General features: G+C 40.3%; 3 protein-coding genes across 28 annotated transcripts in view; 2 read left to right on the top strand and 1 right to left on the bottom strand.

Annotated features, from left to right (window-relative positions):
- The first annotated feature begins 738 nt into the window (after positions 1 to 738).
- On the top strand, positions 739 to 6911 carry cd8b (cd8 beta). Its single transcript, XM_015959340.3, has 7 exons — positions 739 to 3046; positions 4167 to 4520; positions 5426 to 5506; positions 5716 to 5805; positions 5946 to 5979; positions 6099 to 6137; positions 6212 to 6911. The coding sequence occupies exons 1-6, from the start codon at positions 2992 to 2994 to the stop codon at positions 6112 to 6114; spliced, it is 630 nt and encodes a 209-aa protein (XP_015814826.3). The 5' UTR covers positions 739 to 2991; the 3' UTR covers positions 6115 to 6137; positions 6212 to 6911.
- Positions 6912 to 14032: 7121 nt separating this feature from the next.
- Positions 14033 to 15701, top strand: cd8a (CD8a molecule). The gene is made up of 6 exons (XM_015959361.3): positions 14033 to 14222; positions 14320 to 14628; positions 14716 to 14802; positions 14946 to 15044; positions 15185 to 15224; positions 15537 to 15701. The coding sequence occupies exons 1-6, from the start codon at positions 14174 to 14176 to the stop codon at positions 15583 to 15585; spliced, it is 633 nt and encodes a 210-aa protein (XP_015814847.1). The 5' UTR covers positions 14033 to 14173; the 3' UTR covers positions 15586 to 15701.
- Positions 15702 to 16472: 771 nt separating this feature from the next.
- The window catches only part of cast (calpastatin), a 50401-nt gene continuing 45827 nt past the window's right edge, over positions 16473 to 21046 (bottom strand). For 24 of the 26 annotated variants that reach the window (XM_015959345.3, XM_070549890.1, XM_015959351.3 and 21 more), the window contains 16 exons: positions 20929 to 21045; positions 20727 to 20840; positions 20494 to 20604; positions 20329 to 20385; positions 20149 to 20256; positions 19903 to 20019; positions 19716 to 19829; positions 19530 to 19634; positions 19355 to 19459; positions 19185 to 19277; positions 19066 to 19110; positions 18864 to 18986; positions 18718 to 18780; positions 18544 to 18573; positions 17405 to 17520; positions 16473 to 17326 (listed from right to left, as the gene is read on the bottom strand). In XM_015959345.3, coding sequence (XP_015814831.3) covers positions 17413 to 17520; positions 18544 to 18573; positions 18718 to 18780; positions 18864 to 18986; positions 19066 to 19110; positions 19185 to 19277; positions 19355 to 19459; positions 19530 to 19634; positions 19716 to 19829; positions 19903 to 20019; positions 20149 to 20256; positions 20329 to 20385; positions 20494 to 20604; positions 20727 to 20840; positions 20929 to 21045 — 1410 coding nt within the window. In that variant the 3' untranslated portion in view covers positions 16473 to 17326; positions 17405 to 17412. The remainder of the gene's footprint in view (positions 17327 to 17404; positions 17521 to 18543; positions 18574 to 18717; positions 18781 to 18863; positions 18987 to 19065; positions 19111 to 19184; positions 19278 to 19354; positions 19460 to 19529; positions 19635 to 19715; positions 19830 to 19902; positions 20020 to 20148; positions 20257 to 20328; positions 20386 to 20493; positions 20605 to 20726; positions 20841 to 20928; position 21046) is intronic. The other 2 variants (XM_015959343.3, XM_015959344.3) reach the window with 2 other exon arrangements.

The following is a 21046-nucleotide window of genomic DNA, read 5'->3' as shown; positions in this document are numbered from 1 at the left end:
AGAAGTATAAGATGCAGTATAAAAAGTTTTAAAAATGCAGCGTGACGGCATTTCCTCCCTCTTTAGTGCACGGTGTGCCTGTGTTGTGTGTGTATTTGCACATCCAAACAGCACATAATGTGTTTGGGGTCATACAGGTGCAAAAGTTCAAATGAGCACAACTTTACAAACCTCAGAGTTCATGGTTAGAAACAGAACGAGATGAGGTGATCTAAGGCTGCTTGTGGAGCAGAAAAACAAAGTTATACAAATAAAATAAAAGCTACATCTGGGAGAAAAGTACTGACTCAAAAAGGTTTTGCATGAATGAAGAAGAGTCCAGAAACATGGGAGAAGTGTAAAAACAAGCTTCCTTTGGAGCAGGCATGGGGAGCCCTGGTCCTCGAGGGCCGGTATCCTGCACGTCTTTGCCCCAACACTTCTGATTCAGTGGTTGATTCACCTGTTCAGCAGCTCATCAGGCTCCACAGAAGCCCGTTAATCACCTGCTGATGGAAATCAGGTGTGATGATGCAGGGTTGAAACTAAAATATGCTGGATAGCGGCCCTCGATGGACCAGGGTTCCCCACCCCTGCTTTGGAGTTTTGACAACATCAGACGTGTTTCTAAGGAAATATGTTGGATAGTTAAAATCTGTGTAAGCAAAAATATTTAAAGCAAGATTTTGCTCAGAACTGATTGCCTTCATGTTTTTATTTGTACTAAAAACCTTCAGTTTGAGAACCGAGCGTGCTGCTGTGGGAAAGACGAGGCCAAACATGGCAGAACAAAAGTTGATTCTACTACAGATGACAAAGGCTTTAAAGTGAAAACCTGAAAGACGCCTGGACCTGGAACTACACAAAGGCAGTAGTACTCGTTGGGATCTACACTACACCATCGGTTACGATTCTGTAGCATATAAAAATACTGTGTTAGCAGACACTGAAACTTATAAAGTAATGTAAAGTAAACATGAAAAAAGGCGGATCAGCTCATAGTGCTCGACTTCAAGCGTAGATGCAGAGACCAACAAAGGCTTCTCGGCTACACGATGTGTGAAGCACACTTCTGAAGCCCCCTGAGATCTCCTGTTTTCTAAGAATCCTGTGGTCTTGTTCCCTCTGTTGCTCAGATCTCAGACCCCCGTAAAGCTGTAGGCCACCCACATCCTCTCACTTTAGGACCCCCGCTAGACCATTCTGCACCCCAACCTTTAATACAACCTTTAGATCATTTACAAGATCTTTAGGACTTTGGAGCACTACTAATGGACATTTGTCTGTAAAATGAAGTTACGTAGTTTGAGTTTTTTGTCTAAAACGTGTGATATTCAGACAAAATAAATCAGACTTGTTACTTATATTTTCCCAGCTAAATGATAGAATTTCAACTTTTGTGTTTTTCATTGCATTAATATTTACGGTAGCTTGCATGAGACAAACGATCAGATGTCTGATTAATAGTATTAGTCATCAATTCTATTTATATAGCATTCATCAGTGCAGGAAGCACACAGGATAGTACAAACACAGAAGTTAATACATCGGTACAATGATTAAATAAAACTGAAACACTGGTTAAAAGTAGCAAAATAAAAAGTGCCACTACACCAGTCATGTAAACCATCAGCGGGGAATGCTGCACAGAAAAAAATTGGCCTTTACGCTAAAATTTAAACACAGAGAAGGACCCAGCCTGACATTCACGGGCAACTACTATCTTATAATGCCAAGAACTCAAAGACCTGTTCACTTATAGACTTTGTAAATGGGGTACGATTAAAAGCTCTTATTCAGCCGATTGTGAACACCAAGCTGGGGGGTATACCTTCTTAAAAAGCTCTAATAATAATACTCATGACCTATGAAAGCAACAGTTCTTCACTGCTTTCGTTCAAACTGGAATGAAACACAAAAATGAAGCCACAGTCAATCGGTTTATGTAGCCTAAAGGTCAAACTGTAAGGACATAAAAAATGGCCAAAGGAAGTTACTAAAATGGTCAGGTGTTAGGATTTAATGTGGTTGTGTGTAGTTCCAAAGTATTTTAAACTTTGGGTCCACTTGAATGTTTTGGAGGATTTAGTGTGTTTTTTGGCGACGACAGCAGAAACAGTGTTGGGTTTGCTATAGTCGCACATAAACGATGGACGCTTTGCAGAAATTTCAAACAGACTTTATCTGTTGACTTTTCATGCAGCGTGTCGAGCTGCAGGATGATCTGATTACACACAGTGTTGTTGCTGATTTAATACGTGTGTCGGGGGCTACGTGCTTCTCTAAATGTTTCCTCTACTTATTATCACTTCTAAAATATGTTTAAATGGTGAACTGAGACACTAGTACATATTTAACAGCAAAGCATATTTTAAAAATAAATATCTCTAATTGGTTCCTGGAAGTTGATCCGTATTGGAACATGAATTTTCTTCCTCGCCTGCCGTCGCTCCCCTCTGAGACTCGAAGCTGCTCCGCTGCACTGTAGGTCACACACCTGGGGCGAGACCACAGCCCTGCAAACTGCTGCTGTGGGAATAAACAACTTCATGTTTTGATTTTTTTTATATGTGGCCAACGCTCATGAAGCATCTTTTCATCAGGCTGCTCTTTGTGAAACCAGTCGTTTGTCAGGAACCCATCAGAGTTGTTTTCTTTACGTACAAATGCAAACATTTACACCCTAATCTGCAGATGTTCATCAGCGTTTCAAACCATTTCAGATACTTTTCAGTTTAAAATTCAAAGAACTTACCCATTTCAACACTTACACGTGACTAACGAGCTCAAAATGTAGCTCTCAAGTATGAATTTCCGATTAAAGTTGGCTCATACGTTTGGAGCCAACCTGATAGGTCCCGTGTGTGTCACATTGGGGTGGTACCTTAAAGACTAAAGGCCCTGTCAGCACAGGTCCTCCCATCTTTTCTGACAGACAGATAACAGGAACAGAAAGTAACAGCACCTTCCTTCAGCATCACACACACTTAAACACACTGGCGACTTGACAAAATGATCCGTCTGCAGCAGGCGTGGATTCTACTGATGGTATCCTCTTGGACGTTGGGTAAGTACGGAGAACTCCCTTTATGTGTTAGTTTATTATAAACCTTCATTGCTGTCATCATCTCTCTGCAACAGGCCTGTAGTCAAGGAGACCACCGTCGTCTAACTGATGTTTTACTGCTATACCTTCATTAATCACAGTGTCCTGTTACTTCCATCATGATTAAGTATATATCTAGATTAAGTATATTTCTATAAGCTATAATTTGTGATTGTTTAAACCCTACATCTGTTTGAATTGATACGTCAATGTTTCATTATTCATATTATTTTCAAAATTTACAGTAAAACTGGACAGAATAGAAATGTTCATACATTTACATCAATGGCGTGGCTACTAGCAGCCTTCAAAAATATAAGTGTGTAACCAGTGATACTTCTACCGCGATAGGCCTACGTACGGCGGTGGTCAGTTTTTATTGTACGGTATTAGTTTATTGTATTAGTACTGAGAATGCTGCTTTGGTGCATTTTTGATTGTCACGTCTTCTGTTGCGTTCCTTAAATGCTAAACATGTAAGCATTCAAAGGAGTTGAAAACCGATTGAAGTTTATTTCATCTCACGCAGTCAGTGGCTCACCTTTAGACATTTCACAACACAGTTATTGCAACAGGTATGTGCACACACGTCTGCTTCATAAAAGACGCAAATGTGAGAGGATTCTAAGTTTAGATCAAATAGCTCTTCCATCTAAGGCCTCTCCTAAAGTTTAAACATTCTCGTCAGTAAATTCAAAATGTCACAAATTCAGAGGATTTCTTCATAGTTTGGTTTCTCTCTATTTAGACTACCAGTAGTGTTAACATCTTTTATTTATTACTTTCCTTGAGGTCTGGTTTGTTTTTCTACTTTGACAATAATGCAGTCTTCGTCTTGTTGTGCACAAATTTACAAACGCTGCTTCTAGACGCTTTATGAATAAATGGTGGCATCGCCAGCTTCCTAAAATGTACTAAATCTACTTTAATAAAACAGTTCTGGGGCTTTTTGGTTTTGATTTGTTTCCGTGACCTTAAGTGAAGACCTAATCGTCCTAAAATCCCATACTTGACTGTGAAGTTGTGTTTTTTTATGCATTTGCACTAAAATCTTCCTCTTGCCTCCATTTTTACTCTGTAGGTTCGAGCCAGATGCTTCAACAAGATCCCGTCAAAGTTCTTTACCCAGAGATCTTGAGTAATGAGACCATTGAGTGTAAATGTCGTGACATCTCCTGTAACGTAGTCTTCTGGTTTCGTACCGTTCCCAGCAAGGATCAAGTAGAGTTTATAGGCAAATGCAACAATGCGGACCGTACTAGCTGGGGAGCTGTGGACCATTCACGTTTTAAACTCAGCAAGAGAGGCATGTCAACCTTTCTGCTGCGCATCCACAATGTCACAGAGGAGGACGCGGGGATTTATTCCTGCATCCCAAGAGACGAGAGAGGCTCGGTAGAAGTGTTTCACCCAGGAGTTTTGCTACAGCCTGGAGGTTAGTACGACGAAGTTACGGACTCTTCATTTAAGAGTTAAAGGTCAGGAAATCAATACATGATTGACTGATTCTAAGTGTTGTTTGGGGGAAATAAAGAATTTAGACAGGTAATATTTAATCTGTTGTATCAAGGACAAATAAACTGGTCGTCGTTCGCCCAGCAAACACTCTACTTAAATTCTCCCCTTTCTACAACAAAACTCTCCTTTGTTCACTAATCTTCAAAAATTAATAATCAAACTACACACATAGATTCTAATGTTTGTGTTAGGATCACACTTTTATAACTTTATGTTAGCAGACACTTCAAATATCCTGGTCATCACAATAAGAGGTATGAATAGGGGTGTGGCACATTTTGGGTTAGCCAGTTTTTAGCTCAGAGCCTTTGTTGTTGAACAATAAATGATAAGTGACTTGTATCTGTATGGTGCCTTCTAGGGTCCTAGAACCCCCCAAAGCGCTTCACAAGACATGCAGTAATTGATCCATTCACACACACGTTCACCCGCTGGTGGTGATGAGCTACAATGTAGCCTCAGCTGCTCTTGGGTGGTGAGGCTGCCGATCACAGGCACCACCGGTCCCTCCAACCACCAGCAGCAGGCAATGCTGGTTGAGTGTCTTGCCCAAGGACACGACAGCGACAGACTGAATGGGACTCAAACCTGCAACCCTCCAGTTATGAGAATGGCACTTACCTCCTCTGCCACCGTCGTTCCACATTAAATTGAACATCTGTTTAAATGTGGTGCATTTATCGCCACACAGACTTCTAAAAGTGGGATTTGAGGAATCGGAAGAGAAAACTGTTCACTATCTTATCATTCATGACTGATCAGCTTCGATCTTTGCTTCACTCCTGCTGGGATTTTTTTTAACACCTTTTTTTTATTCGGCAGTGACCCCTCCAACATCTCCTCCACCCAAGGTCCAGCATAAACCACGTCACTGTCCCTGTTCCTCAAAGAATCAACCTATGAGTAAGTCATTGTGGCCTTTCAACAGCTTTGTGTTTCATGTGTAAATATAAAGGTTATATGCTCTTCACTTTGTTTTAATGCATTATTCTGTCCTGTACACAACCACATATCATTACAGGATTTAATATCTGTCTGTGCAGAAACACAGAGAAACCTAGGAGTGTCACACGTTTAAAAACCCACTAATCATGAGTGTGTTTTTATTCCAGGTGGTTGCCACTCCCTGGTTCTGTGGCCACTCGTTGGACTTATTTCGAGCTTGTCTCTGGGTCTGGTCTGCACGCTGCATTACTTCAGTCGTAAGTTTCGTTGAAAAGGAAAACAACTATTTGCAGAGATTTGTGTCGTCCGTGTAGCGAGGTTCATCAAAACAATCTGAAAATGTGAGCAGTTTAGATTTATATTTACATCTGAACTTATGTTTTGTTCTTGCTTACAGGACTACCCAAGAAATGTCACCACCACTTTATGAAGTAAGTCCAGAAGCTGAAATCATAATCAGTAAAATTTTGATGTTTTTTTAATGAAAATAAAATTCTCTCCACAAACTGTTTGTGCTGATAAAGTGCGATTTTGTTTTCTTTCCTTTAAGGAAAAGGCCGATGTAAATAAAGCTTTTATTGGACTCATTGTAAGTTTCTTTTACACGTTGAATGATCTATCATGAAATTTGAGTAAAATTGAATAAAATGTCTTTTTCTGCAGACGTTGAAGCGGTTTAACGGAGCAGCGAGTCTCGTGGGGCTCCAACATCATGAAGATCTTCTCATGTTGATTTACAGTGAAACGTGTCTGCAGCCAGAGAGCTGCAGCAGTGTAACATACTGTGATATAAAAACAAACTTTTGTTTTATGTTTCATAAACCTGGACTCCATCAGCTGCACTGTCACATTTCAGACAGACTACTTTTGTAGCTGGTCATAGTTAACTGAGATGAAGTGGGTTTATTCTTTCTCAAATTATTTTAAGAACTAATTTTTTCAACAATAAGTCAAAATCAGTTAATTTCCTAAAAAAAATAACTGAAACATATTCCGAAAAGCTTATTTTCTAGATTGTTTGCTCTTTTCTGTATATATTTTGCACTTTTGCAAAAATAGACGTTAAGAAAAAAGCATATTTTGGTTACGCTTCCTATTACAGCCCCCTAATTACTAAGTACTTACATGGTAATTGCATTGTATGTTACAGTGTATTATTGTTTCTGAGTTCTTAAACAGTTATTACCATGTAACTCAGGTTCAATTCCAGTTTTTATTTTATTAATTCCCAGTAAAAACTGCTTCACAATAATTACACTTTATTACAATTGTACTCTTAAATTACACAATAATAAACTTTAACTTACTATGTAATTACCAGTAATTAGGGGACTGTAAAAGGAAACGTTACCATATTTTTCATTTTTCATGACTATAATTATGTTTAATCAATAAAGTTCTGTTTTCTTAAGAAACCATGGAGTTGTATTTTTAACCAGATAAAACTCCAAGATGGTGTCACCTACGGTGATATTCAGGGGCCTTTGGTGGTCTCATCGTAGAGACTAACAGTTACAAATTAGAGGTCAGCTGATGCTCCTGTTTCCATGAGTTTTGCACAGATGACTGAGGTTCTGCTTTAAAGTGTGTGTTGATGCGCGCGCGTGTGTGTGGACAGGTTTGGGAGTGGGAGTTGTACTTCCATTGTCAATATTGTGTTCAGCGGAAGGTGAGTAGGTGAGTGACAGGGGTTCGGTTTCTTCCTTTAGTTTTGATCTGTGAACTTGCATCATATTCAGTTTCTGTCTAAACCGTCTCCTTTCATGTGCAAACAGACATTTGGGTTTTAATCCTAAAATACGGGCAGCGTTTACAGCGATGCGTGGCTGCAGTCTAATTAGTCATGCAGCTCAGGCTCACACCTGTGTGTGTATGAGTGCAAACACTGGAGGGAGTTTGTGGCTGTGCGGGTCTCTGGGAGTGTGCGCTGCTCCTTCCTGTGTGCTGGAGACAAAGAGCCATGTTCACTCAGATGCCATCGCATCGCTAAGCTTTGAGCTCTTCATCTCGTCTCTGAAACAAAACGACCACGAGAGAAACCACAAACTGAACCACAAGCACTGAGAGGCAGAGACGGTAAGAGAAAGACACGAGGAAGTCTCAAGAGGTTAAGAAAAACTAGAGAAAACAATGTTATAATGAATATAAAACCCATGATTCTTGTTTTAATTCATTATAAACAAAAAATCAGATCAGATGCATTTCAAATCATTCTCATGCGAGAGTTCATATAATTTAATTTCACTAAAATCCTGTTGTGAAAAATAAAAACCAGAGAATCATAATGAAAAATACATTTTACTTAAATACCGGTAGTTATTAAATCCAAGAAAAGTACTTTAAAAGTAAAATTCTCCTGAGAACACAGAAATAAATTAAAAATGCCTCCAGAATGTTTAAATTCACACATCCAACATTTGACATAAAAACAAGATCAACATTCAAAAAGAACATTTTTTATTATTTATTGTTCTGCCGAGGTTTAAAGTTTCTTTGTTCATCAGTTTCAGAACATGAACAACTGGAAACTAGAAATACGTTGAAAATGATTGATTTCTGCCACAATAGCACAGCGTATGTATGAAAATCTACATAAACATACAGATGCCTTCATATTGCACCTTCAGTTTACCATCAACGGTGTTAAGTCTAAAAGGTATTTCTGATCACGTTTTATTCAGAAACATTAAATCACTTAATAAGCCCTTAATAATTCTCCAGAGAAATCTAATTTAAGTAGAGAAACCAAACTTTGCAGCACAGATAAAACAAGTTCATGAAAACGAAACATAAATGTTCTACAGAAACTGAATTTACTGCCTGTTGCTGTTTGTTTTACATGATTAGAACCGTAAGCGTGAGACTTTTAACTTAGCATAAATGTTGAGATGAAAGTTGGGCTAGAAATCAGCCTCAGAATCAAACTTTTACCACGTTTGCTTCACATAATAATCTGTCTACAGATGAGAAATGTTACAAAATGAGTCCTAAATTATCATCAAACAGCCACTTTGAATAATATTAACGAATCACAAGACACGATTGACAAAAACAATTTGAACTGATTGATTACTTATAGGATCAGATTGATTTTAATGATATGATTGGTTTTTCCTTCTCTGTCCTTTTTAGAGACTTAAGTGTTTGTTTAGTTGCTTTCTGTGAAGGTTCAAAGGTCAAAATCCTTTCTTTTTATAAATTAAAAGTCAAAACCTGAAGTCATGAGCTGCAGTAAAAAGGTACTTTAACGTTCCTGTATAACAAATTATTCATGTTTAAAATGAAGATCAAAATTGCAAGTTGGAAAATGTAATTTATTATTTTTTTGTTAGCTTTTTGTTGCTTTTTAAAATTAATTTTAAGTAGCAAATGCTATAAAGATCTAACAGGAAGTCTTAGTTTCAGAGAAAACTGATCAGGATGTGTGTGTGTGTGTGTGTGTGTGTGTGTGTGTGTGTGTGTGTGTGTGTGTGTGTGTGTGTGTGTGTGTGTGTGTGTTCACACCCAAATGCGTTTCACAGCTCTCCATCCTTACTTACTTCTCTTGGTGCTCTCCATTTCCATCTGACACCTTCTCTTCCCATAATGCAACAGGAGACAAGCGATAATAGGGTGAGCTGAACTGGTGAAGAACCAGCGAACATATCTTACTGGTGTTCATAACGCCGTCATGATCAGAGCGTCAAGATGAGTCTTCTGACTGTTGTTGTACAGCCACCGGCTTCCCCTGGTCACCCACAACATTATCACACACACACACACACACACACACACACACACACACACACACACACACACACACACACACACACACTTGTGCACAAAGCCAGGTTTCAGGTTGGAGACCCCCTGTGTGACTAATAACAGGGAAGCCCATGCAGGTGTGTTTGTGAGTGACTCACACCTGAAACAGAGACATGGAACGGTGAGGTGGGCTAGCTGAACGTTTTGACTGGGTCTCCCTCTGACAGAGAGCATCAACAGAATCCCCTGCTTACTAAAAACACCAAAGACCGAAACCAACCTGGTTTCCATCTTGATTTCAGTTAAAATAATTGTAAGTTTATTAAATAACAATAAAACAGTTGAGTAACAACTTCCCACAGTTGATGTAATCCAACAGCAGAAGGACGTCTCACACAGGAAGTGCTTCAGGCTTTCTTTTATTTCATTCCCATCCTGCATGGGTTTCTCCACATCTCCTCCCACCCATGGAACTGATCAATCGCCCACAGAGACGCAGAATGTCTGCGTTTCTTTGCCCACTAAAAATCAACGCTTTTATTTTCCATCACAGAACAGGAAATGTGACGGGCTCCGAGTCTGAGCGCAGTAGCATCTGATCTGATGAGAGTTTCACTTCCTGCAACTGTTAGACCAGCAGATTTCACATGATGAGAAAAAGTAACACACTCTGCTGTTGACATGTGGTCATCTGTCAGTAAGGGTCCTGGTTCTGATTTACTGGTTTGTTTTTGGCAAACATGACATAAATCCGACTCAGCTCACCATCCACAACACAGCATGCTTACACTAATGCATGGAGGTGGCAGCATCCTGTTGTGGGGTGTTTCTCTTCCTCAAGGGCTGTGGCTCTCATTAGGGTAGAAAGAGAAATGGATGGGAAAGTTATAGATGGGCAGAAAAATCACAGTGGGCAGCAATCTTTTATTACAGTGTATATGATCGCTTACTCACCAAAATAAACATTTCCACACCATTTGGAAATTTCTACTCCAAGGAGCAAAACACCTCCACAGATTTGCACATCACACACAATGTCTGCTTCACCCTTTGTGCAAAATGTTACACAGGCATTTGTAAAACTCACGTATTTTCCCACCTTAGACACAGATAGTGATTTAGAGGTTATTTCCTTGTTATTACAAAGCCCCAGATTGCCAGTGACCACACTAATGAATGAATCAGACAATCACATCCAACAGGTGTGGAAGCACACGTGCTAATTTGAAACCGCAACACTCAGGTGTGATATAAAAGGCAGCAGGTGAGCTCACCTGTCTTCAGCAAAAATGGAAGGAGCTAGAACAAGAAGAGTGAGAGGGGGAGCTCAAAGAGGAGATGAAGGAGGTGGAATAAAGGTAAGCTAACCACACTACACAGCTTACTGTGTCCATTAATAGGCTGAATGTGTATGTTTTTATATACTTTTTACATGGGATTGAGGATCGAGGACACCAAGATGGAAGAGGCTCTATGTTCACTCGTGCACATGAAACCACTGATGTGAACATGGTTTTGACCAGTAATTGTATCAGGCTGTGAGAAATCCAAGCCAATATCATCAGTGACATCATGTTTTCAATAACATCCAACGTGTCCCTCTGTCAACGTTGGTTCGAATCATCAAGAAAAACCAATTATACATGAAGCAGTTGCATTGGGTACCATTTGACAGAAATTCAGAGAGAGTGAAACATCTGCTGAATGAGTGTGTTGTTGTTCATCTTACAATAGTGTGGTATTGTGCACTGCACATAATGTTCTGGCACAAACAAATACTGTGCATTAGATATTAAATAGCATCCTATTGACTTTTAGTGTGTCTCAAAGAGTCTTGCAAATGGATGCTGCAGAGATTCAACTTGAACTTTTATGTGTGGATGGGCTGGATTTACCCTTGTGAAAAACAGAAGAAGAGGGAGAAATGTTGTTGGATGGGGGGGGCAACATCACCCTTTGCACTGCTGTTTACACAAAACCGAGCCCTCCACCACCATTCAAATCCAGGACACTGTAACACAAATCTAAAACTTGCATTTTTTGACAGATTACACGAGATTGTCACTGCATGAAACCAAGTGAACCCTACACTGTCGTTTGGGACAATGACTCATTCCATCAGGCTGCTCTGGTCCAGAACTGGTTCTGTGAGCACCCTAAATTTGAAGTCTTACACCTTCCCCCCCATACTCCCACCACCTGAATCCGAGAGAGTTTTTTTCAGCATGGCGATGGAAAGTTTACGACCTGTGGCCCTATGGGTGATCTAGCCGGACAGAGGGACGGACAGTTACAAGGTTCTTGTTGCTGTAGTTTTTCCTCAAAGTGCAATGCAGTAATTTTTATTTGTCTACAGATTTTATTTGTTTCATTGATGTCATTGTTAGTTGATTACTGTAACTGATTATAGTATGAAATACTGTAAGAATTTACATAAATACTTGAAACATTCAGGTGTGCAGTGTAGTACAGGTCTATTTGTGTACATTCTCCTTATATCTCAAACTAATTATGAAGCATATTGTGGGATTGTCACCATTTTCTTTTCCCCATCTAAATTATCCCTTACATAACAACATCTGACCAAAAATCTATCACATGCTCTTTCCTAGAATCAGCTTTTTTATTAATCACAGCAGTGAAACTGTCAACAATAGTGTCTGATCATTGATGACTTTGTAGTTTGAATGAAAACTAATAACATTTTCACTAATATGTGTATGTGTTTTGACTGAAGTGTGTGTCACAATACAGGAATTGAGCACATTGGTTGTTGTTTTCAGGTAATTATGATTAAATTGAACCCGGTCTTCAAAATTGCGTGTAAACTATAAAAATAACTGAAGCCTTAGTATTTTGTGTTTTTTGTTTTCAACTGTAACTGTGATGTTTTTCAGTTGTAGGGTGCATTGGATAAGTAATCTGGTAGATACGTTATGTCTGTTTTAATTGAAGAATGCAACAGAAACATAATTACAGCCTTTCATAGGGGGTGATCCTTTTCTACACCCACATGGACCACATTTTTCAAAAATAAGGGTAAAGTTTGGATCATGGACCCCCTCCTTCTTCACTTCTCATGCCCCTCAAACACACACACACACGCACGCACACACACACACACACACACACACACACACACACACACACACACACACACACACACACACACACACACACACACACACACACTCAAAATTAAAATAACTGCCCTGCAATAATATGAGACACTGAATTTTTTTCACAGTTGTAGCTCTAAGCAAAAAAAAAAAAAAAACTTCATCTTTAACATTTGAAAATGTCTTATGAGGAATTGTCACCTCAGTATTTTTTTTTTATTTTTCAATCTTTTTAGAGCAGATTCTCATTAGAGGTTAATAACATCAACTTGAATTAGAAATCCTTCTTTAAAAAAATCTTGTAGCAACTCTTTTTATAAACCCAGCTGTCACATCAGATGACTATCTACATGTCGTGGACGTCCCCAGCAGCAGAAGGTAGCATCTCTGGTGCAACCAGGTGTTGAGTCTGTAATTAAAAGTATTCATATTCTCTCAGAACTGCATCTGTGTGGAAGAGTAAAGGTTCACACCATAGCTTTAGATGATCTGTGGTGAGATTAGGAGATCGATGCACTTTGTTTGTGTTATCTGCGTTCAGATAGCTGCTAGCTCAATTGAGTCTGTTCTAGTAGACGTTTGTTATTTTTACACAGAAACACGCTTCAGAATAGCTGAAAGGTCCCTTTAAGTTACAAGCATGAACCCACAGTCCAACCACAGGCAGCACACGCTGATTTCCAGTAATTCGCCCCTTCAGTCACCTTTGTTGTGATGGAACTGAGACTATTTATAAATCAGATGTTTGTTTCTGTTTTGATAAATGCCGGTTCTTATTCGACTCTTAATTCACTGTTTTATTGTTCCACAAATTAAACAGGTGTGTGTTCTACTTCTGTTGCCATCTGGTGGCTTGAAATTTGAAATTGGATCATGGCAAGGAAGCTTTTTTCATTTTTGCGAGCCGTCATCACATAATTCACTTGGAGCAAAGCTAGTTTTTTAAAGGGATTCAGCTGTGGCCAAAGGTTTGAATATATTATACAAATGTGTTTTCACAAAATTTGCTTCGTGGAGATTATAATTGCCAAACCTCGGACTACAGCATTTAGAGGAAGAGGGCCAGACTAAGCTTTTTTCTGCTGACAGACGCGAGATTGTTCTATTTTTTTTAAATAAATGTTTATTCAGAGAATTACAGCAAGAGAGAAACCGAAGGTTGAAACTGACTGAGCTTCTTTCTTACGTTCTTTAATAAACACAAAGTAAAAAGAATAAACGTTCTACTCTCACTGTGATAAACTGAGTTCAATATTCGGTCAAATAAGTTCACAGCCTCATGCAGAGGGGAGGTCAGAGGTCAGAGTGCAGCTGTCTGGGAACTCCAGCTGGGTTTATATTACTTGTGTGAACACAAAACAGCAGCATTTGTGCAGAAAGAGCAAAAACAACTGTCCTTATAGCTTCTGCCTCTGTGCAGTTGTTGTACCACCCCCCCCCCCCCCCCCATCCATCCTTTTGAGCCCACGTACCCACACGTCTCTGTGGGCCAATGGCATGTGGATCCAGTTCGATGCTTCAAACCAGAGGCAGATGAACGACGTGCAGATCCGGTGGGCTCCACTTCAAAATGATGCAGACCACGACCATGCTGCAGGAGGGCTCTGCAAATGCTCGGCTGCAATGATCCCATTCGACACAGATGAGAAGAAAGTTACAGCTGGGGCGTGGTTTCGTATCTCACTCAGCTATCTCCTGGCAGACTCCAGTAAACACCACAAGGACGACTTAAACTGCTCTTGTTCTCTGCAGGATTTAAATAATGGACCAAAAAGGGATTCAGATGCTGTTGATTCTTCTGTTTTGTCAAAGTAAGTTGACTTTTGTTTATTTTTATATGTGATTGCTTTCTGTACTTGCTGAACACAGAGGAGAAGTAACTGCTATGGTTTTTGTCCCAACATTCAGAATTCATCTCAGCTGATAAAGTTAAGGATGGGGAAGAGGTTTCAGTCTCCTGTGACCCTAAAGAGAAGCAGATAATCTTCTGGTTTCGAACTCTGGACAGCTTGAGCATGGAGTTCATCGCAACATTCAGCAACATCGGCATTAAAAAATCAAGCGTAGAAGGCTTTGATGTAAAATACAGAATGGCAAATGAAAAAACTCTAATAATAAAGTCCTTTAACAATGAAAAGGACAGCGGGATTTACGGCTGTGCGGCGCTTTATAAAGGTAACGAGTTAAAATTTGGACCAGTAACCCGTGTGGGTGAAGGTAAGTTTCATTTCCTTTGTTAAAGTCAAATTTTCACTGAATTATAAAATTAATTACACTTTTTAAAAATTATGTTTCTTTTTTAAGCAAAAGCTAAAGCAGTAACTCCTCCAGCGGTGCTCCCCACCATTCAGATTACACCCACAACCAAACCCTGCATCTGCCCAAAGCCAGGTATTCACCTTAAACACACACACACACACACACACACACACACACACACACACACACACACACACACACACACACACACACACACACACACACACACGTGACTTCATCAGGTCGAACAGGTGGTCAACAAATGTGTGTTTTAGGGTTGTCCATGTTTTGTAATCCACTCATCTTGGGCTCTCTGGCTGGAGGCTGTGGCCTTCTTCTCCTGCTCCTCATCATCATCTCGCTGTACTGCAACAGTGAGTCATGGCCGCCGAAACAAAACCGTTCTTCTGAAAAGCTGGAAATCATTTTTAATTTATTTTTAAATGTGATTTAAGTATTTTAGATTTACTCAGAAAGTCATTTTTCACTAAATTCGAGTAACCTTTTGTTCTAGAAATGAGGACTCGAAGGTGCCCGCACCATTACAAGAGAAAGTACGTGCTTCATTTGTTGTTGCATCCAAATGGTTTTTATTTCATGTTCCCGTGACAACATAGAAAAGCTAATTCTATTTTGTGCATTTATTATAACTTTTCTGTTTCTATGCAGATATAAATCATTAAAGTGAATACATTTAAAGTTATTCTCAGGGTATGATTAGATAGATTTACTTGGAAATTTAATAATTCATCATTGACCTCAAAATACTGATGATATTTATTAATGAAGATTTCAATTTCTGGTTATCTACTAAATACAATGTTGCCCATAAAAACAATGTATTTGTATGTTTTTGATTCCTGCAGGCCGAGGATGGACGCTCTCGAAAAGCAGATGACCAACAGACACGTCTGATCCAAAAATTCACGTAGATTTCTTCAACCTGCTTTTATTTTATAGTTTCAGTTATTGTCATCAATTCAGTTTTTTTATTTGCCAAAGCATGAATAAATAATCTAACGTTGAACACTTTACACAAAAACCTAAAGCTTTCAGAAGGATTTAACGCTTCATATATCCTGAAGGCTTTACTGTTCCCTTACTTTTAATCACTTTTTCTTTAAATAGTGATGAAAAAGGATCTTTTTCCAGGAACACTTGACTTGAGAATAAAACTGAGAATTTTTAACCTTAATTTTTTTCTCCTCAAATATAAATCATGAAATATTTGTACATATTTTATAACATTGCATTTTTCTGCAATCCCTTCCAACTGAGCTTCCCGTCATGCTTCTTGCTCTTAATGCGGTTATGCTTTCTTTATAAAAACAAAAATATGAACGTAAATAATTCTGCTCACATTTTAAGGTTTTTATTTATTTTTTTGCTGAATTGTACATTTTAGAATTCCTGATTTAAAATGTGATAAAAAGAAAATAAACAGAATTACGACAATGGTGAATTATGTTCATCATCATTTTATTCTGTTCCACAGAGAAAACCGGCTCCACATTTAGGTTTTCGCTTGTTTTACGACCCTCTAGAGACAAAAGGAAGTGGGCTGCTTCAACCGCATGCAGAAAAAAAAAGTTAAAACATGTTAGGAGCATAAAAACAAACTCTCTCACACACACACACACACACACACACACACACACACACACACACACACACACACACACACACACACACACACACACACACACACACACACACACACACACACACACACACACACACACACACACACACACACACACCCTTACACCTTTTAAGAAGACAGCGAGTTTTCATACACAAAATTAGTTTTTTTTTCCTTTTTCTTTATTATTATAATTTAGCTAGTTTTCCTGAAGTAGAAGTTTTCCCACAGAAAACCAACACTAGGAATTATTTTCTGATTTCTGGCCACAGTTGGAAGCAACAGCCCTTTGTGAACGATACAGTGTCGTTTTCAGTAGAGCAAACGTATTTTTACAGCTTACGAAGAGTGGCAGATCACAAAACATCTGTAAACCCCTGGTTTCTCTAAGTGCACTTCTGAATGCAAGGATTTGTTTAATATAAGGCCGCCAACACAAAAGGAAAAAAGAATTTGCAGAAAAGCTTTCCGACTCAGTCGAGCCGACTGGAGACCCTCCGTGTATTTAATGTAAACTATGATTAGAATATACGTCAACACAGCTGTACACTAGTGTCTCATCAGCATCAGAACCACAACGTGACAGAAAAGCCCCCATCGCTCCACCCAACACCACCAAGTGTCCAGATGTTTGTGTGTCGCTGGAGAACGCCGGCTGATGTGGAGATGCAGGACTTTCAGCTCTTATCAATATTTATTCACGTTTTCCCGAACCTTTTTTTTTTTTTTTGCTCTTTCATCACAGTCGTCTTGTTTTGTGAAAAGTTTGTGTTTATTTTCTCCAATGACGAAAATCAAACGTTTCCCATCTTGGAACATGACAAAATTAAAGATTTAAAGAAAGAGGGGCTGCTGGAAGGTCTGTTTATGCGTGTGTGTCGAGTTGGTGGGGAGGTCCAAGTCCGCCGGTCGTTCTGCTTACATTCTTGACAAGTTAGAAAAATAAAGTAATCCAAAAAGCAGCTCTCTCAGCGATGCATCCCAGTGGTCTGGGGGACAAATTACACCCACAACCTGCAACACGACACAGTTAATCTGTCAGAGGAGAGACCACGCGTTTTCAAACGATGCAACCATGAGATGAAGCCTCACCGAGTCGACTAGCACTTCCCACCCTTCGCTGTGGATTTTGGCACGACGTCTTTGCTTAGAGGAGCTGACGGCACTTTGGTATCACATGGATCTGCTGCAGCTTCAGTCTTCTGTGCCTGAACAAAAATTTAGAAATGTAAAAAAAAAAGAAAAGTTTAAAGCAACTGGCGCTCATGCAAACATCACAGAGGGACAGAGTGAGGAACTGCCAACAGCCATTGCAACAGGTTCAGTTAAAACTCTGCTTCTGTGCGATGATTTCGCTCACTCTATAGCCATTGTATAATATAAACATATAAGTGTTGGGAATGACAAAAATTACAAGAAAATTATTGGAAAATCCTATAATAAGACCCAATAAGTACCTGATTTTGGAACCCTAAAGCCCTCAGGTTCACCTCCTGATGTGATTCCTCCCTGCCGTTTTAAGTCTGGTCTTGACCCTTTGGCTATGTCCAGTAAGAAGTCTATTGCTAATCTTCCATTCATTCCAAGGATCAGGAAAAGTGGTGTATTTGCACCTAACTGAGGTTTTGTATTTAAATGATCATTGTGAAAAATTTGGGCTTTAAAAAGGCACATAGCAGAGAGTCTGCACTACTCAAGGTCTTAAACGATATCCATTTGGCTACTGACTCTGGAGACTTTGCATTTCTGGTGCAGCTGGATTTGTTAGCTGCATTTGACACCATGAACCAGTCTCCTGATTTCTTGGTTAGGACAATTTATTGGGGTGCAAGGAGTTGCTCTGGACTGGTTTGCATCCTATTTGGTTGAGAGGTCACGTGTCTCTTTAGGTGGCTTTGCGTCATCTCATGCCTCTCTCTTATGCGGGGTTCCTCAGGGATCTGTGCTTGGCTCTTTGTTATTTTCCCTTTATTGTTAAAATTAATACAAAAAAGCAGCCGACTGGGTCTCCCTCACTCTTAAATCCTATAAATTAAATGTACAAGAATTTTCCTGCAAATATAAATCAGTAATCTTGGAATTTCTTAAATCTTTCCTGGAATTTTATCCCTCCGGCTGTTTTCATGTTTATTTTTAAGTCCCAGGTGACCCTAACATGCCATCATGCACAAACTGAATAAACATAAAGCTCAGCCTTAACCAAAGCCTTCATGCACTGAGACCTTGCTTACTTTAGACTTTGATTTGGACTTGCTCTTGCCCTGAAACAAAGTCAACAGGTCGGCACCATGTGACACAAACTAAAATCCCACATTATCCCACATAATTCCATTATCACACATAATTCCACACCGATTCTGACCAGTGTTAGAGAACTCTTTTACATTTTGATGACAGGTTTTTACCTTTGGCTTTTCTACACTAGACTTGGACTCCAGAGCGTGTGGAAGCACGGGAGGGGCCATCGGCTGGAAAAATAAAAACAACACAGAGTTTAGTCCCAAAACATGATTGATTCTAGTGAGGAGGTGGTGTTTGATTCTTCTGCTACCTTTAGGGGCTCCGAGTCGAGCTCCAGCTTTGTTGTGCAGGAGGCGGTGGGAGCAGTTGGCTGAGGAGCAGCAGTGAAGTCATCAGACAGCAGGTCCAGTGCCATTTTGTCGTCCATCTTGTCCTGCAGGTCAGAGGGGAACAGAAATAGTAAATAAACCCTTTTTTCTACCTGAATGTCTATAATGACCGATGTTTGCTACCTTTGTAGGCGTTGGTGGCTCATTCTTCTTAGCTTCTTTAAATTTCTACAAAATAAAATAAATGTCTGATAAACAAACAGCAAACGGTTGAATTAAAGTGCAGAAAGAGGCTGCGAGACCTTTAGGTCCTCCTCTGTGGGCCGGTACTCTGGAGGCAGCGAGTTGTCTCTTTCTCCCATCTTCACCAGCTTCTCCTCCACAGCCTTCTTCTCCTGTAACAAACAGCCTTGGCTCAGCCCACGTCCAGGAGCTGTTCTCCGGTTCTGCTGTAAGTGCTCGAGAGCTTTACCTTAACGAGGTCTTTAGCAGGAGGCGGGGTGGGCTGTGGGGCGGGTGTGATGTCTTTTAATGTGTCGGACAGAGCGTCGAGAGCGCTGCTCTCAGTAAGCTGAGCCTAAAACAGGAAAAATTATTTTTGATGTAGCAGCTGGTAATGAAAAGCTCCACCTTGCTCAGGTGTTTACCTGTGCACCTGCACCGGCACCTGTGGAAGGTGCGGATTTCACTGCAGCAGCAACAGTGGAGGCAACAAAATCTCCAGCCAGAGCATTCAGAGCATCGTCACAGTCCTGACGGGGAAGAGGAGTGAAAAGGAAACGATATAAAACCTGAAAGAACATCAAATTTTTATTTATGATTTAGATGTGCACCTGAGCAGGAGCAGCTGAGGAGGCAACAACAGGAGCCTGGACAGCAGGAGCTGTAGAAGAGGCCACAAAGTCTCCAGACAAAAAGTCCAGAGCGTCTCCGGTCTCCATGGTGGGCTGGAGACAGGGAGACATTTCCTATTTGATCCAAACTGCGAGCCAAACATTAATGCTCTTGATCCGGTCTCACCTCGGGTTCTGGAGGAGGCAGTTGGTTCAGCTCCTCCTTGTTAAACCTGTAGGCTGGAGGAAGAGAGTCTTCTCTTTCACCTACAAACACGCCTTTCTCCTTTATGACGGTGCCCTCCTGTGGAGACGAGAAAACAGTGGACAAAATTAACCAAATCACTCAGAAAACATGGAAATAGGGTTAAAAAGTACAAACTACAAACACTGAACTGACTGGACGGTCTGAGTGGTGTGTGCGTTCCCTTACCGAGACGATGTCTTCAGGTCGGAGTTTGGGCGACTCTGGTTTCTTTGGTTCATCTAGAGCTAAAGTGTCTCCAAGAGCACTGAGAGCATCTAGAGGGAGGGAGCCGCCCTGAGGAGAGTCGTCACATTCAATCAGAACCAACAAAAATAAAAGACAGTTCTAAGCAAGACGTCGGGTTACCGTCTCTGCTTTGGTGGCTTCCGTGTGTTTGACTGCAGCTGTGGATTGATGCTTCTGCTTCAAACACACAAAGACACCATAAGACAAAAGAAAGAGCGAGAGCTGGAACTCAGCTAAGATGAAGTTGTTTCTGTTATTTTAGGAGGCAGGAGCTTCTGAATTCACCTCTGGATGTTTGTCTGAAGGAGGGGCAGTAGCCTGAACTCCAGAAGATTTAGATGGAGCCACAAAATCTCCAGAGAGGACATCCAGAGCAGAGACATTCTCCACTTTCACCTTGAACACCAATGCAGAATATAAATAAATGCATAAATCATAAAATAGCTTTTGGAACAGGCACCTGTAAGCCAAAAAACAACATGTTTCTAAGATGGAATGTGTGAGCATCATTAGTTTACCTGAGCAGGAGCAGCTGAGGAGGTGACAGCAGGAGCCTGGACAGCAGGAGCAGTAGAGGAGGTCGTAAAGTCTCCAGACAAAAAGTCCAGAGCCTCTCCGCTGTCCATGGTGGGCTGGAGAACGGTACAAAACCAAAGAGTCAGTCATTCAGTTTGCAGAAACATTTAGTTTTCTGCATCACGAACATGGTCCGCCTCTCACCTCCTTCTCAGGAGCAGGGTGCTTTTTGAGATCCTCCTCCTTAAATCTGTAATCTGAAGGAAGTGAGTCCTCTCTCTCTCCCACCCGCATGCCCTTCTCCTTCTTGACTTTGGCCTCC

This window comes from Nothobranchius furzeri, chromosome 3 (assembly GCF_043380555.1).
Source record: "Nothobranchius furzeri strain GRZ-AD chromosome 3, NfurGRZ-RIMD1, whole genome shotgun sequence".
Classification (NCBI taxonomy): domain Eukaryota; kingdom Metazoa; phylum Chordata; class Actinopteri; order Cyprinodontiformes; family Nothobranchiidae; genus Nothobranchius; species Nothobranchius furzeri.
The sequence above is the reverse complement of the archived record's forward strand: the minus strand, read 5'-3'. Positions and strand labels throughout refer to the sequence as shown.

Excerpts from the sequence above, each read along its gene's own strand:
- cd8b (XM_015959340.3), top strand. The coding sequence starts at position 2,992 with ATGATCCGTCTGCAGCAGGCGTGGATTCTACTGATGGTATCCTCTTGG. Across the intron at positions 3,047-4,166 it reads GGTATCCTCTTGGACGTTGG|GTTCGAGCCAGATGCTTCAA; the intron begins GTAAGTACGGAG and ends TTTACTCTGTAG. Across the intron at positions 5,806-5,945 it reads CACGCTGCATTACTTCAGTC|GACTACCCAAGAAATGTCAC; the intron begins GTAAGTTTCGTT and ends TCTTGCTTACAG.
- cd8a (XM_015959361.3), top strand. The coding sequence starts at position 14,174 with ATGGACCAAAAAGGGATTCAGATGCTGTTGATTCTTCTGTTTTGTCAA. Across the intron at positions 14,223-14,319 it reads GATTCTTCTGTTTTGTCAAA|AATTCATCTCAGCTGATAAA; the intron begins GTAAGTTGACTT and ends CCCAACATTCAG. Across the intron at positions 15,045-15,184 it reads CATCTCGCTGTACTGCAACA|AAATGAGGACTCGAAGGTGC; the intron begins GTGAGTCATGGC and ends CTTTTGTTCTAG.